This window comes from Yarrowia lipolytica, chromosome 1A, assembly GCF_001761485.1.
Source record: "Yarrowia lipolytica chromosome 1A, complete sequence".
Lineage (NCBI taxonomy): Eukaryota > Fungi > Ascomycota > Dipodascomycetes > Dipodascales > Yarrowia > Yarrowia lipolytica.
In genome coordinates this window covers 642,477-656,468 of record NC_090770.1, presented here as the reverse complement: position 1 = coordinate 656,468, position 13,992 = coordinate 642,477, and the positions used below count along the sequence as shown (strand labels likewise).

General features: G+C 53.9%; 5 protein-coding genes across 5 annotated transcripts; 4 read left to right on the top strand and 1 right to left on the bottom strand.

Moving 5' to 3' along the window:
• Window positions 1–3,371: 3,371 nt before the first annotated feature.
• YALI1_A06530g (uncharacterized protein) lies at window positions 3,372–6,800 on the top strand (the record flags this gene model as incomplete). The annotated part of the gene is made up of 1 exon (XM_068281661.1): window positions 3,372–6,800. One exon carries the CDS (start codon window positions 3,372–3,374, stop codon window positions 6,798–6,800), a length of 3,429 nt encoding a protein of 1,142 aa, XP_068137762.1.
• Window positions 6,801–7,616: 816 nt separating this feature from the next.
• On the top strand, window positions 7,617–8,504 carry YALI1_A06488g (uncharacterized protein; the record flags this gene model as incomplete). The annotated part of the gene is made up of 1 exon (XM_499822.3): window positions 7,617–8,504. One exon carries the CDS (start codon window positions 7,617–7,619, stop codon window positions 8,502–8,504), a length of 888 nt encoding a protein of 295 aa, XP_499822.3.
• A 126-nt stretch (window positions 8,505–8,630) lies between these two features.
• YALI1_A06473g (uncharacterized protein) lies at window positions 8,631–9,100 on the bottom strand (the record flags this gene model as incomplete). The annotated part of the gene is made up of 2 exons (XM_499821.3): window positions 8,631–8,696; window positions 8,783–9,100. The coding sequence occupies 2 exons, from the start codon at window positions 9,098–9,100 to the stop codon at window positions 8,631–8,633; spliced, it is 384 nt and encodes a 127-aa protein (XP_499821.1).
• A 2,045-nt stretch (window positions 9,101–11,145) lies between these two features.
• Window positions 11,146–12,450, top strand: YALI1_A06453g (uncharacterized protein; the record flags this gene model as incomplete). Its single annotated transcript, XM_499820.3, has 1 exon — window positions 11,146–12,450. The coding sequence occupies one exon, from the start codon at window positions 11,146–11,148 to the stop codon at window positions 12,448–12,450; it is 1,305 nt and encodes a 434-aa protein (XP_499820.2).
• Window positions 12,451–13,029: 579 nt separating this feature from the next.
• YALI1_A06434g (uncharacterized protein) lies at window positions 13,030–13,827 on the top strand (the record flags this gene model as incomplete). The annotated part of the gene is made up of 1 exon (XM_499819.3): window positions 13,030–13,827. The coding sequence occupies one exon, from the start codon at window positions 13,030–13,032 to the stop codon at window positions 13,825–13,827; it is 798 nt and encodes a 265-aa protein (XP_499819.1).
• Between the last annotated feature and the right edge of the window lie 165 nt (window positions 13,828–13,992).

Below are 13,992 nucleotides of genomic sequence, written 5' to 3'. Positions count from 1 at the left end.
TCGGGTCCCCCACAAACATGTGCATCTCACGCAGCTATCGGAGTAGTGGGACCGGCAAATGGGCCACACCTTAACACTATGATAATGGCAACTCGGTTTATGATCCTTATTCTCGGCGAACCATTCCTCTGAGCACTCAATGGATCGGCTCTGACACCCGCAGTCACAATGGAGACCTGTCAGCGACAAAGTGGCTCTATCCGTCCTCTCAATTGCGTGTAAAGAATGGCTGCCTTCTCGACACAAAGAAAGGGGGCGGGAGAAAATGTGTTTGCGTGAGTGTGTGACATCCAATATCACCAAAAGAGTGTGCATAATGACAAGGACACTATCCGCGGCCCGCTGCAGGCTTCGAATTCCTTACGAAAACGGTTAGCTTGGCCATATTTGGAATGAAGGTGAGGACAAGCAAACTCGAGGCACACAAGGACTCCCTCGAGAACATATAACCACCGGCCCCGTCTATGCTGGACCCCCATCGAACGACAACCTCTTCAACAACGTGAGTACTTTTCCCTCAATTGCAATCTTTACGAGTGAGACTAACGCAGATGAAACTATCATTGTTGCTGACTGCTGCCGCCTTGGTAGCAGCTGGTCCGGTGCAACGTCCCCTAACGTGCATCCCAGCGACCACATTAAACGAGAACTCTTGCTTGAGTGCTTGTAATGATTTTCTCATCTACAATGCCGATGTTGAGAAAGTGAGTATCATGCTGCTGTACCCTGTGTCTTAACCGTACTAACATAGTGTCTGCAATGTCTGACAGTGTTCCACCTGGACAACAAAAACGCCGTCTACAACGAACTTGAATCGAGAGGTGAGCCCTTCGCTCCCCAAGTCCCCGTTTGCGGCGCCCCTCTTCCGACTATCACATCCGCGCCTCGTCATTTTGCCCTGCAGCGGCGAGCCCCCGAGACTACGATTACCAGCTGTGCTCTCCCATCCGTTCCCGACCAAGCTAGCTGTCTGTCAATCTGTTCCGCCGTTATTAACGATATCGCCCTCTGTTTGGGCATCCAGTCGTGCATCTGCGACCGGGTGGTGCAGACAATTGGAAACATTAACGACTGTATCGCCTGTGCTTCAATTTTCGATGTCTCTGTTCTCCCCATCACAAGTGGACTTCTTACATTTGTTGCCGGTTGTGGACAGCCTACAACTCCCCAGCCCGTGTGTCAAACCACCACAATTGACCCTGCTGTGACTTGTGACCCACCTCAAATTGTTTCCACTTGTTCGGTTCCCAATCCTCAGGATCTCACCTTCGTCCAATGTTCAACTCAGTGCACAAACCTGATTGCTCAAATTGGTCTCTGTGTCGGTGTGACCACTTGCATCTGTGATAGACTTGGAGGCATGCTGGCAACTGCTGCCGCCTGTCTGCAGTGTTCCCAGCTATTTGACCTGACAGCCGCAATTCCCAATCTGGCTAGCAACCTTCTGAACTACTACGCTGATTGCAATATTCCTGTTGGTCCCCAGACTCAGTGTGATACTACCACTCTCCCTGGTGCTTGTCGTTCCATTACCGCCTCACCTTCAGAACAGGTCACCAGCATGACCTCATGCGAGCCAGACACTGTCTCTTCCACATGCAGTCCAGTTGACAACGGTATGACGCTCGCTCAGTGCACCTCCGTTTGTACAAGTCTGGTGACTACCCTAATTCCTTGTGGGCTCATCGGCGGGTCTTGTATTTGTGACCGTCTTTTGGCTGGAGCTGTAGCAGCGGGTCAGTGTCTGCAGTGTGTCTCTATCTTCGACCTGTCATCCATTCCTAACCTCCCCGCATTGTTCTTGAACAACTTGGGCGGCTGTGGAATGGCTACAACTGCCTCTTCATCGTGTGTTACACAGACTCAAACTGGAGCATGCACCACTATTGTGAGCACTCTGCCCGTCATCACCACTGACGAGTCTACAACTGAGTCTCAGTCCACTGATGTCACCGACACTGGTGCCTCTGCCACTGACACTGCTACCGACACTGCTGCTACAGACACTGCTACCGACACTGCTGCTACAGACACTGCTACAGACACTGCTGCTACAGACACTGCTACAGACACTGCTACAGACACTGCTGCCACAGACACTGCTACAGACACTGCTGCTACAGACACTGCTACAGACACTGCTACAGACACTGCTGCCACAGACACTGCTACAGACACTGCTGCCACAGACACTGCTACAGACACTGCTGCCACAGACACTGCTACAGACACTGCTGCTACTGACACTGCTACAGACACTGCTGCTACTGACACTGCTACAGACACTGCTGCTACTGACACTGCTACAGACACTGCTGCCACAGACACTGCTACAGACACTGCTGCTACTGACACTGCTACAGACACTGCTGCCACAGACACTGCTACAGACACTGCTGCTACTGACACTGCTACAGACACTGCTGCCACAGACACTGCTGCCACAGACACTGCTACAGACACTGCTGCTACTGACACTGCTACAGACACTGCTGCTACAGACACTGCTACAGACACTGCTGCTACAGACACTGCTACAGACACTGCTGCTACTGACACTGCTACAGACACTGCTGCCACAGACACTGCTACAGACACTGCTGCCACAGACACTGCTACAGACACTGCTACAGACACTGCTGCTACTGACACTGCTACTGACACTGCTGCTACTGACACTGCTACAGACACTGCTGCCACAGACACTGCTACAGACACTGCTGCCACAGACACTGCTACAGACACTGCTGCCACAGACACTGCTACAGACACTGCTGCCACAGACACTGCTACCGACACCGGTGCCACTGCTACCGACACTGGTGCCACTGCTACTGACACTGGTGCCACTGCTACTGACACTGCTACCGACACCGGTGCTGCTACCGACACTGGTGCCACTGCCACTGACACTGCTACCGACACTGGTGCTACTGCCACTGACACTGCTACCGACACCGGTGCTGCTACTGTAACTGATGTGGTTACAACCATGACATCTTGCGAGCCCGACACTTCGTCTACTACTTGTACCCCGATCGATGACGGACTTACATTGGCGCAGTGCATTTCAATCTGCACAGGAATTGTGAACAACCTTCTTCCCTGCAATATTCTTGGTGGTACTTGTATTTGTGACCGTCTTTTGGCGGGAGCTGTGGCAGCTGGTCAGTGTCTGCAGTGTGTCTCTATCTTCGATCTGTCATCCATTCCTAACCTCCCTGCTATTTTCCTCGACAACCTTGGAGGATGCGGAATGTCCACTACGGCTTCTTCGTCGTGTGTAACAGACACCATTACTGGTTCATGCACCACTATTGTGAGCACTCTGCCCGTCACGACCACTGAAGAGTCTGTATCTCAGACCACTGATGCCACAGACACTGGAGCTACTGCCACAGATACCGGAGCTACTGCTACCGACACTGGAGCTACTGACACTGCTACTGACACTGCCACAGACACTGCTACAGACACTGCTGCTACTGACACTGCTACAGACACTGCTACAGACACTGCTGCCACAGACACTGCTACAGACACTGCTACAGACACTGCTGCCACAGACACTGCTACAGACACTGCTGCTACAGACACTGCTACAGACACTGCCACAGACACTGCTACAGACACTGCTACAGACACAGCTACCGACACCGGTGCCACAGCTACCGACACCGGTGCCACTGCTACCGACACCGGTGCCACTGCTACCGACACTGGTGCCACTGCCACTGACACTGCTACCGACACCGGTGCTGCTACCGACACTGGTGCCACTGCCACCGACACTGGAGCTACTGCTACTGACACTGGTGCCACTGACACTGCTACCGACACTGGTGCCACTGACACTGCTACCGACACTGGTGCCACTGACACTGCTACCGACACTGGTGCCACTGACACTGCTACCGACACTGGTGCCACTGACACTGCTACCGACACTGGTGCCACTGCCACTGACACTGCTACCGACACCGGTGCTGCTACCGACACTGGTGCAACTGCTACCGACACTGGAGCTACTGCCACTGACACTGGTGCCACGGACACAGCTACCGACACTGGTGCTACTGCTACCGACACTGGTGCCACTGCTACCGACACTGGTGCCACTGCCACTGACACTGCTACCGACACCGGTGCTGCTACCGACACCGGTGCTGCTACCGACACTGGTGCCACTGCCACCGACACTGGAGCTACTGCTACTGACACTGGTGCCACTGACACTGCTACCGACACTGGTGCTACTGCTACCGACACTGGTGCCACTGCTACCGACACTGCTACCGACACCGGTGCTGCTACCGACACTGGTGCCACTGCCACCGACACTGGAGCTACTGCTACTGACACTGGTGCCACTGACACTGCTACAGACACTGGTGCCACTGACACTGCTACCGACACTGGTGCCACTGCCACTGACACTGCTACCGACACCGGTGCTGCTACCGACACTGGTGCAACTGCTACCGACACTGGAGCTACTGCCACTGACACTGCTACTGACACCGGTGCTGCTACCGATACTGGTGCCACTGCCACTGACACCGCTACCGACACTGGTGCCACTGCCACCGACACTGCTACCGACACCGGTGCTGCTACCGACACTGGTGCCACTGCCACCGACACTGCTACCGACAGCCGGTGCTGCCACTGACACTGGTGCTACTGCTACCGACACTGGTGCTACTGACACCGGTACTGCTACTGACACTGGTGCCACCGACACTGGTACTGCCACTGACACTGGAGCGACTGCTACTGACACTGGAGCTACTGCCACTGACACTGGTGCTACCGACACCGGTACTGCTACCGACACTGGAGCTACTGCCACTGACACTGGTGCTACCGACACCGGTACTGCTACTGACACTGGTGCTACCGACACCGGTACTGCCACTGACACTGGAGCGACTGCTACCGACACTGGAGCTACTGCCACTGACACTGGTGCTACCGACACCGGTACTGCTACCGACACTGGTGCTACCGACACCGGTACTGCTACCGACACTGGTGCTACTGCTACTGACACTGGAGCTACTGCCACTGACACTGGAGCTACCGACACCGGTACTGCTACCGACACTGGTGCCACCGACACCGGTACTGCTACCGACACTGGTGCTACTGCCACTGACACTGGTGCTACCGACACCGGTACTGCTACCGACACTGGTGCTACTGCCACTGACACTGGAGCTACTGCCACTGACACTGGTGCTACCGACACCGGTACTGCTACTGACACTGGTGCTACCGACACCGGTACTGCTACCGACACTGGAGCTACTGCCACTGACACTGGAGCTACTGCTACCGACACTGGTGCTACCGACACCGGCACTGGAGCTACTGCTACCGACACTGGAGCTACTGCTACCGACACTGGTGTGTCTGGCACGGTTACTTCGTCAATCCCTGATGGTACTAACACCAATGCTCCCACGTCGATTCAGTCCGGTGACACCTCGGACTCTCTATCTTCAACTCCTCTCACGTCTTCCACGAATGGCGGTGGTAATGTTGGTACTCCCACAACTGCTTCTCCTACTTCTTCTACTTCCACTTCTGGAAACGGCGGCAACGGCGATGGCGGAAGTGGATCTGGAGGTGATGGTGACGGAAACGGTGGTGACGGCTCTGGTTCTGGAGGAGATGGTTCTTCCGGCAACGGCGGTGACGGCTCTGGATCTGGATCTGGAGGAGATGGTTCTTCCGGCAACGGCGGTGACGGCTCTGGATCTGGCTCTGGAGGAGATGGTTCTTCCGGCAACGGCGGTGACGGCTCTGGATCTGGCTCTGGAGGAGATGGTTCTTCCGGCAACGGCGGTGACGGCTCTGGAACTGGCTCTGGAGGAGATGGTTCTTCCGGCAACGGCGGTGACGGCTCTGGATCTGGCTCTGGAGGAGATGGTTCTTCCGGCAACGGCGGTGACGGCTCTGGATCTGGATCTGGAGGAGATGGCACTTCTGGTAACGGCTCTGGATCTGGAGGAGATGGCACTTCCGGTAACGGCTCTGGCTCTGGCTCTGGATCTGGATCTGGAGGAGATGGTTCTTCCGGCAATGGCGGTGACGGCTCTGGATCTGGATCTGGAGGAGATGGCACTTCCGGTAACGGCTCTGGCTCTGGATCTGGCTCTGGAGGAGATGGTTCTTCCGGCAACGGCTCTGGCTCTGGATCTGGAGGAGATGGCACTTCTGGTAACGGCTCTGGCTCTGGATCTGGAGGAGATGGTACTTCTGGTAACGGCTCTGGATCTGGCTCTGGTGGAGATGGTTCTTCCAGTAACGGCTCTGGATCTGGAGGTGATGGTACTTCTGGCTCTGGTTCTGGTTCTGGTTCTGGTTCTGGCTCTGGCTCTGGATCTGGATCTGGTGATGGTACTTCTGGCTCTGGCTCTGGATCTTCTGGAGGAAACGGAGGCTCAGGATCTGGCTCAGGCTCTGATTCTGGCTCTGGCTCAGGATCCGGTTCTGGCTCTGGCTCTGGCTCTGATTCTGGCTCTGGTTCCGGCTCCGGTTCTGGATCTGGCTCAGGCTCTGATTCCGGCTCAGGCTCAGGATCCGGCTCCGGTTCTGGATCTGGCTCAGGCTCTGATTCCGGCTCAGGCTCAGGATCCGGCTCAGGCTCTGGCTCAGGCTCAGGATCCGATTCCGGTTCCGGCTCTGGTTCCGGCTCTGGATCTGACTCCGGTTCCGGCTCTGGATCTGGCTCTGGTTCCGACTCCGGCTCTGGATCCCGGCTCAGGCTTCCGATTTCCGGGCTCAGGCTCTGATTCAGGCTCAGGCTCTGGATCTGGCTCAGGCTCTGGATCCGGCTCAGGCTCCGATTCCGGCTCAGGCTCTGGATCCGGCTCAGGCTCCGATTCCGGCTCAGGCTCTGGATCCGGCTCAGGCTCCGATTCCGGCTCAGGCTCTGGATCTGGCTCAGGCTCTGATTCCGGCTCAGGCTCTGGATCTGGCTCAGGCTCTGATTCCGGCTCAGGCTCTGGATCTGGTTTGGGAACTGATGAGTCTGGACCTGACCAGTTTGGTACCGGCTCCGGTGCCGCTCAAGCCAACTCGGCCTCTCGCTACAGTATTCCTGCTAGTCTCGTCTCTGTAGCACTTGTTGCCTTCCTCTTCTAAGATTCTCAATTGTGTCTTTTCTCCACTTGTCATTACTTGATATGTTAATGGATTATTATTTTGTACTACTTGTACTGTAGCTGTTTGTTAGTTGTAATCTTATCTGGAATTTGTTAGTCTTGTCCAAGTAAAATTTCCAATAGTGGTGATAATAGTTAGGAATAATGATGACAGTAGTTAAGAATATTAGCTGTATGCTCTAGATTAGGGAAATCAATGGACTGGATGTGGGGTGAATAACTGACGACTATACTAAGAATTTCCATTTATGGAGCAACAGTCCCGTTCCTTGTCGAACTTTTCCATATATAAATAATCCGATACTTGTACAGTACTCTGAAGGGTGCAATCGTAGCTCCAGTACATACTGTACAGTATCGGTACACACAAGGTTTGGTGATATCCCCAGTCGTCATAACCTGTATCAGAGTTTTCAAACACCACTACAACAGTCACCAGCAACAATGTCGAGACCATACAGAGGTCGCGGAAGAGGCCGTGGAAACGAGAGATTTGGATACGGAAGAGAACGGCGACATGCTTACGAGCAGGAGTACGCGCGGGATCGCGAGATTTCTGATCGAGCAGGTTTTCGACGTGATGAAGTGAGAGACTACAGAAGAGACGGATCGCGAGGACCTCGGGAAGGCCCCAGAGACTGGCCCCGAGAACCCCCACGGGAGCCGAGACCATGGGAGTCACGTGACAGACCTCCACCACGTGACCCACGCGATCGTGACCCACGCGATCGTGACCCACGCGATCATGATCCTAGGGAGCGTGATCCTAGGGAGCGTGATAGCAGGGAGCGTGATGCTAGAGACTCTCCGCGGGAGTTTAGAGATCGGCCCCCCAGCGGTCCTAGGGAACGCCACGACAGTCACAGCAGCAATCACAGCGGTCGTCCACCACCGCGGGAGCCAAGGGGTGAGTTTCATCGCCCGCCTGAGCGTGACAAGGACTCTCCTTCTAGACCGCATGGTCCGAAGCCCAGCAGCGGAAACGGGTCTAGACACAACAGCTCACACCACAGTAGCACGCCAACAACGCCCGTGGTGGGTACTCCGAAGACACACACCAACCAGGCGTACCAGGAGGCGCACTTTTATCTGGGATCGGAAACCACGGTGTCTCGAGCGTCGGAGCCGTATCACATTAAAACTGCCCAAACGGAGGGTATCCAGAAGCGTTTGACCGAGCTGGAGGCGTTCAATCAGGCGTTGGAGATTCTGGAGGCGAAAAAACGCAAGTTGGAGGGCGAGTATGCCAGCATTGAGACCGATGTGGTTCGTGAAGGGGTTAGGGCCGAGGTGACGGGCCATGCGTTGGAGGTGTTGAACTCACAGGCGTAGAGACCAAACGCTTGGACACTTGTGTTAAAGCATGTATATATATATGTTTGTATTTCTGTGTATGATATGAAATGGAATTTTTTTTAGAGTCTGTCTTGCCACAGCATGGGGGGGGAGGTGCAACCACTATGGGACGTACTTGCACTCCATGTCTGTTCGGCCAATTTCGTCTGTAAGAGCACAGTAAAAGTTCTGTGTTAGTGGATGAGGCAGAAGGGTGTCGTCCAGCACCATTGGGCGTGTTGGCCCATCTGTTACCGTCCAATGTCTATACTCACCATCTTCTGCATCTGCTGAAACATGACCTTGGAGGAGATGAGCAGCTGCAGACAGGTTCGGCCCTGCTGGGTGTTTCTGCACACGCTGCTTCGAGCCACCTCCCGCTCGCCATCAATGTAGTACGTGTTCTGGGGGTCCTCCTTGACAAAAGCCGTCAGCTTTCCGAGCTCAGTCTTTTCCTGAGAGTTGGTACCGTCTCCCTCGGGGGCGGGGGTGGCTGTGGAGGGAGCGGACCCTGCGCCAGCGGTCACGTTGTCGGGCTGAGATGCATTGGTAGCCGTGTTGGAGCCGTCCTCGGACTTGGAAAACAGATTCATGTCTGGAGAGATTGCCGGTGATGAGAGCCAACCATATCACTGGACATTTGGCAGTATTAACGTTGTTTGAGTTGCTGCACAATCAGGGTTAGGAGGGATTCTTTCGGTGTCTGTGGGGAGTAAGGGCGTTGGTATATATATAGCAATTGCTGCGAAGCTGTTTTTGAGCGTTGCGAACGTCGGGCTTGTGGTATTACAACTAGTTTCCGTTGTTGTCCGGCTTATGACACCCTCATTTGGACACCCTCATTTGAGATCCTAACTAGTTGAGTACAGTGCACCTACAAACAAAAATGCAACCATATTGCAGTTCAGAACAGTGTAAGCAGTTTGTAGAACTATCCCACAAAACCAAACTAGGGATGATATTGCTCATAATCTGAACAATTCGGCTTAGTCAGACTTTTGAACTCACCAAAAGCTGCTCTTCTGACCTATAAGACATGTCTTCATGTCTCAGATCCAGATTAATGAGACTTGACCCAGCATTGTATTTAAACCTTGTATTGCTTGCTCGTTGCTACAATACTGTACATACTTGGCCCATCCACATCTACTTCCTGTATATCTCTGTACTTTTAACACATTACGTTTGTTGTCACTGTTGTCACTGTTGTCACTGTTGTCACTGTCATCGTATACCTGTCTCGCCGTCCCTCGCTCATAGGACATTCTTGCAGCTCCCTAACCTCTGGACTCACCTACGACATTTGGTAGCCATCTCTGAACGGAGCTCAACACCGTTCCCCGTTCGTTCGTGAAGGCGTCCAACCCAAGCTGCTGCTGAATGGGGTTTGCGACTACTCCGCGTTCGTCAAAGACTCGTGTCCCGGAACATGACGGCCAACTCCTGCCTCTGGTATGACGACCTCTCTCCGTGTTCGCAACCCACGGTCCTAGGGACATGGCAACCATCTCTGAATCTGTCATGCTCGCCCCCCCCACGTCTATCGGGCATTTACCTCAATCTTCCGATCAAAAACGTGCCATTCAGCTCCGCCAGGCCTCATCACCGCCTAAACCGGTCAGGCTGTCATGGTCCGGCAGCTCGCACTGTCCTCACGACCAAGCCATGTCGCCCGACAGAGCGCCGTTTCCGCTGCTCCCGCGTCCAGTTCCATAGTATTGCGGATCAGCAATGAGAGGTTTTGAAGGAACCGCACAAGGCGTCCCCAAGCATTCGCAAGCGCCCCCAAGCTTTCTTGACCTTCTAGAAATGCTTGACCTTGTCGAAATGAGGTTTAATAGCTGTAGGCGGCCGTGCTAGCGTCCCGAACACGCGTGCAACTTTTGGTGCTGTAAAGCGACGCGTTGAAGTCCAAACTCATCAATGAGCCGGAATTCACCACTTGAGTATCCCTAACCCCTGGACTTGCCCTACAAGACCAAGTACAGTATGTACAAGATCGTATTCTATCCATCTGCCTTGCTCCACCAACGAGGAATGGAGACAGTGGCCATAACTCGTCTTCCAGAGGAGCAGCTGACAAAACAACAAGTCTGGGGGATTCAGCATGGCGACAATGGTCATAAAATGCCCATAAAAGCCATAAAATGTCACGTGAAACCGTGCTCTAACGGACACATTTACCATTACTCTACAACCTACAAGTCCATCTCCTTGTACAGATAAACTTCTGCGGCGTCTTTTTACATCTCTTCCCACGTGCTGTTCACGACATGAGCAGTAGGTACGGTGCGAGTACGAGTACATACTTCAATATCGCACGAGTACATGGTGCAATATCGTACAGTACCTGTACTTACACACCGTTGTATGAGCGCTCCGGTCACAGCCACTCGTCTGAAACTCAAGGTCGTCTTGCCGGTTTCATGTAGACATTGGACAGTTTCAGTGGGGCGGCCTGTCAGAGTCCCTCCACGGAGACGCTAGCGACTGGCAGAAAGGCTGGGATGAGACAAGAAGAAAAAATGGCTCAATTGAAGGGAATGGGCCCAATCGAAGGGAAACAAGCGCTATATATACTACTCAGAACCACAAACCCGTCGCACAACCCGGACAATAAACCGGAACTCTATAGACAATGGATTGTGTCGATCACAGCAATGTCCCACGACCTTGCGTCAAGATACCCGAGAAGTGGCAGAGTGCATATGGTATTTTAATAGGTTGGAGTTTGCTATACACCAACTCAACCACTACTCACACAACCCTCACAATGGTCTACGTGAACGCGAAAAACTACTTTTGTGACTCGATCATCAACAACACGGACCGGGTGCTGTCTGCTCTCATCAAGTACCATGGTCTCTCCATCATTGCCGTCTTTCTGCTGGCAATTGGCCTCTTCCACGTGGCTCTGAAGGTGGTGTCCTACGTGGCCGTTCTTCTCGACGTGTTTGTGCTGCCTCCCACCAACTACCTGCCCTACGGCTCCCAGCGGGGCGCCTGGGCCGTGGTGACCGGTGCTTCTGACGGCATTGGCAAGGAGTACGCCCGACAGCTGGGTCTCCGAGGCTTCAACGTGTTCCTCATTTCTCGAACCGAGTCCAAGCTGCGAGAGCTGGCCCAGGAGATTGCCGAAAAGTCCAAGGTCGAGACCAAGTTCCTGGCCATCGACGTGTCCACCGACTCCCCCCAGAACTACAAGGACATCGAGACCGTGCTGGAGACCATCCCCAGCGTGTCTATCCTCATCAACAACGTCGGCTTGTCCCACTCCATCCCCACCCCCTTCCTCGAGACCCCCCCCGCCGAGCTGCACAACATCATCGCCATCAACAACTTGGCTACTCTGAAGATCACCCAGCTGATTGCCCCCAAGATTGTCGAGTCCGTCAAGGAGGCCCGAGCCACCAAGAAGTTCCAGAAGGGTCTCATTCTTACCATGGGATCTTTTGGCGGCTTGCTGCCCACCCCCCTGCTCGCTACCTACTCTGGTTCCAAGGCCTTCCTCCAGCACTGGTCCAACGCTCTGGCCGTGGAGCTTGCCCCCGAGCACGTCGATGTCGAGCTCGTTGTCTCCTACCTCGTCACCTCTGCCATGTCCAAGGTCCGAAAGACCTCTGCTCTGATCCCCAACCCCAAGCAGTTTGTCACCGCCACTCTGTCGTCCGTTGGCCGAGCCGGAGGAGCCCAGGAGAAGTTTGCCACCTCCACCCCCTACTGGTCCCACGCCCTGCTGCACTGGTGGATCGCCCAGACCGTCGGCGTCTTCTCCAAGCTCGTTGCCGGCTTCAACTACAAGATGCACGTCGACATCCGAAAGCGGGCTCTCAAGAAGCAGGCCCGACAGGCTGCTGGAGGCGTTGCCGACCCCAAGAACACCACCGCTGCTCGAGAGGGCTACGCCACCGAGTCTCTCAAGAACGAGACTCTCAAGCACTAATTTTGAATGCGCTCTCTTACGACGGCTTCATTCATTCTGTAACCTCTAGTCACTTGAAATTATATGTACCAACCTGTAGAAGATGCAGAGGCATGTGTAGATTGCTCAATTGGGAAACTGACCCGCCAAATATGGTGGCGACCTACTCCTCTTCCTCCACTCGTACCCGCTTTTCTCTTTGTAGCAGATTTCTTTTCATTTCTTGCAAGACTTCTATATCGTGCCGTGCAGTTGAGATGTTCAACAAAAGTCATTTTCTATTTGGTGGCGAATTTCTGCTAAAAAAAAAAACAAACATTTTTTTAAAAAATACGAGCTTATTTAGCGCTGCCCCCAGATTTTCTTTTTTTTTTTTTTTTTTTTTTTTTTTTTTTTGGTTGGGAATTCTGCGGGCTTCTCACACTGCCCAAAACTTGATTGGGATTGGGTCTCCCAATAGAGAGTGGCAATGGATTGTAGTGCGGTTTTCCAGCCCTAACCCTGAAGAGACGTGCAGCATGCATGAATAAAATTATATAACGAACGATAACCCCCTTCAGTTTGAGCAAGTCCACAGTTTTTTACACAACCACAGACATCATGTCCCGAGCAATTCTGCGAATCAACGCCTCCAACATTGTGCGACAGGCCCTGCGAGCATCTGCTCCCCAGGTGACCCGATTTGCTGTTCCCGCTTTCACTCGAGCCCTCAGCACCTCTCGACCCGCCTTCTCCTCCGAGGCCATTGCTACCGAACTGGTGGCTCGACTGACCAAGGAGATTGACTACGAGAACTCCGTGGAGGCCGAGATTGCCGAGGAGTCCGGCTCCACCGGCCAGTACCGACTTCCCAAGGAGATTGACAACGAGCTGACCAAGAGCGGCTTCGAGATTGTCTACTCCCCCTCCAAGGACGAGCTCGAGCTTGTCAAGAAGCTTGACAACGGCGACGTCACCCGAGTGTTTGTGTCTCTGGGCGCCGTTGCCCAGCCTGCCCCCGACGCCTTCCCCGAGGAGGCCGAGGTGGAGAGTGCTGAGGAGATGGAGATGCCCGAGATGATGGACATCAACGTTGTCATCGACCGAGCCGCCCAGGGCGCTCTGTCCATCCACGGCCAGATTGACGAGGGAGAGTTCATCATCTCCACCATCACCCCCTACAAGGACGGCAAGCTCGCCACCATTGACGACGCCAACACTGCTGCTGAGCGACGAAACGCCTACGAGGGTCCCTACTTCTACTCTCTCGACGAGGATCTCCAGCGATCTATCCAGGACTACATCCAGTCTCGAGGTGTCGACACCACCTTCCTGCTGCTGCTCCCCGAGATTGCCGAGACCTTTGAGAACCGATCTTACAAGACCTACCTCGCCTCCATCCGTGACGTTGTCGCCTAATGTATATAGTATTGAATAGTTAAGACGGCCTGTGCCATGTATTGATGTGTAAGAGTAATCAACAAACACTAGTATGGATAATTGGCTGTTGCAGTATCATGACAACACATACGTCAGACAGTACGTTCCCGAAGACTCAATTGACACGATAACGACAGAAAATAG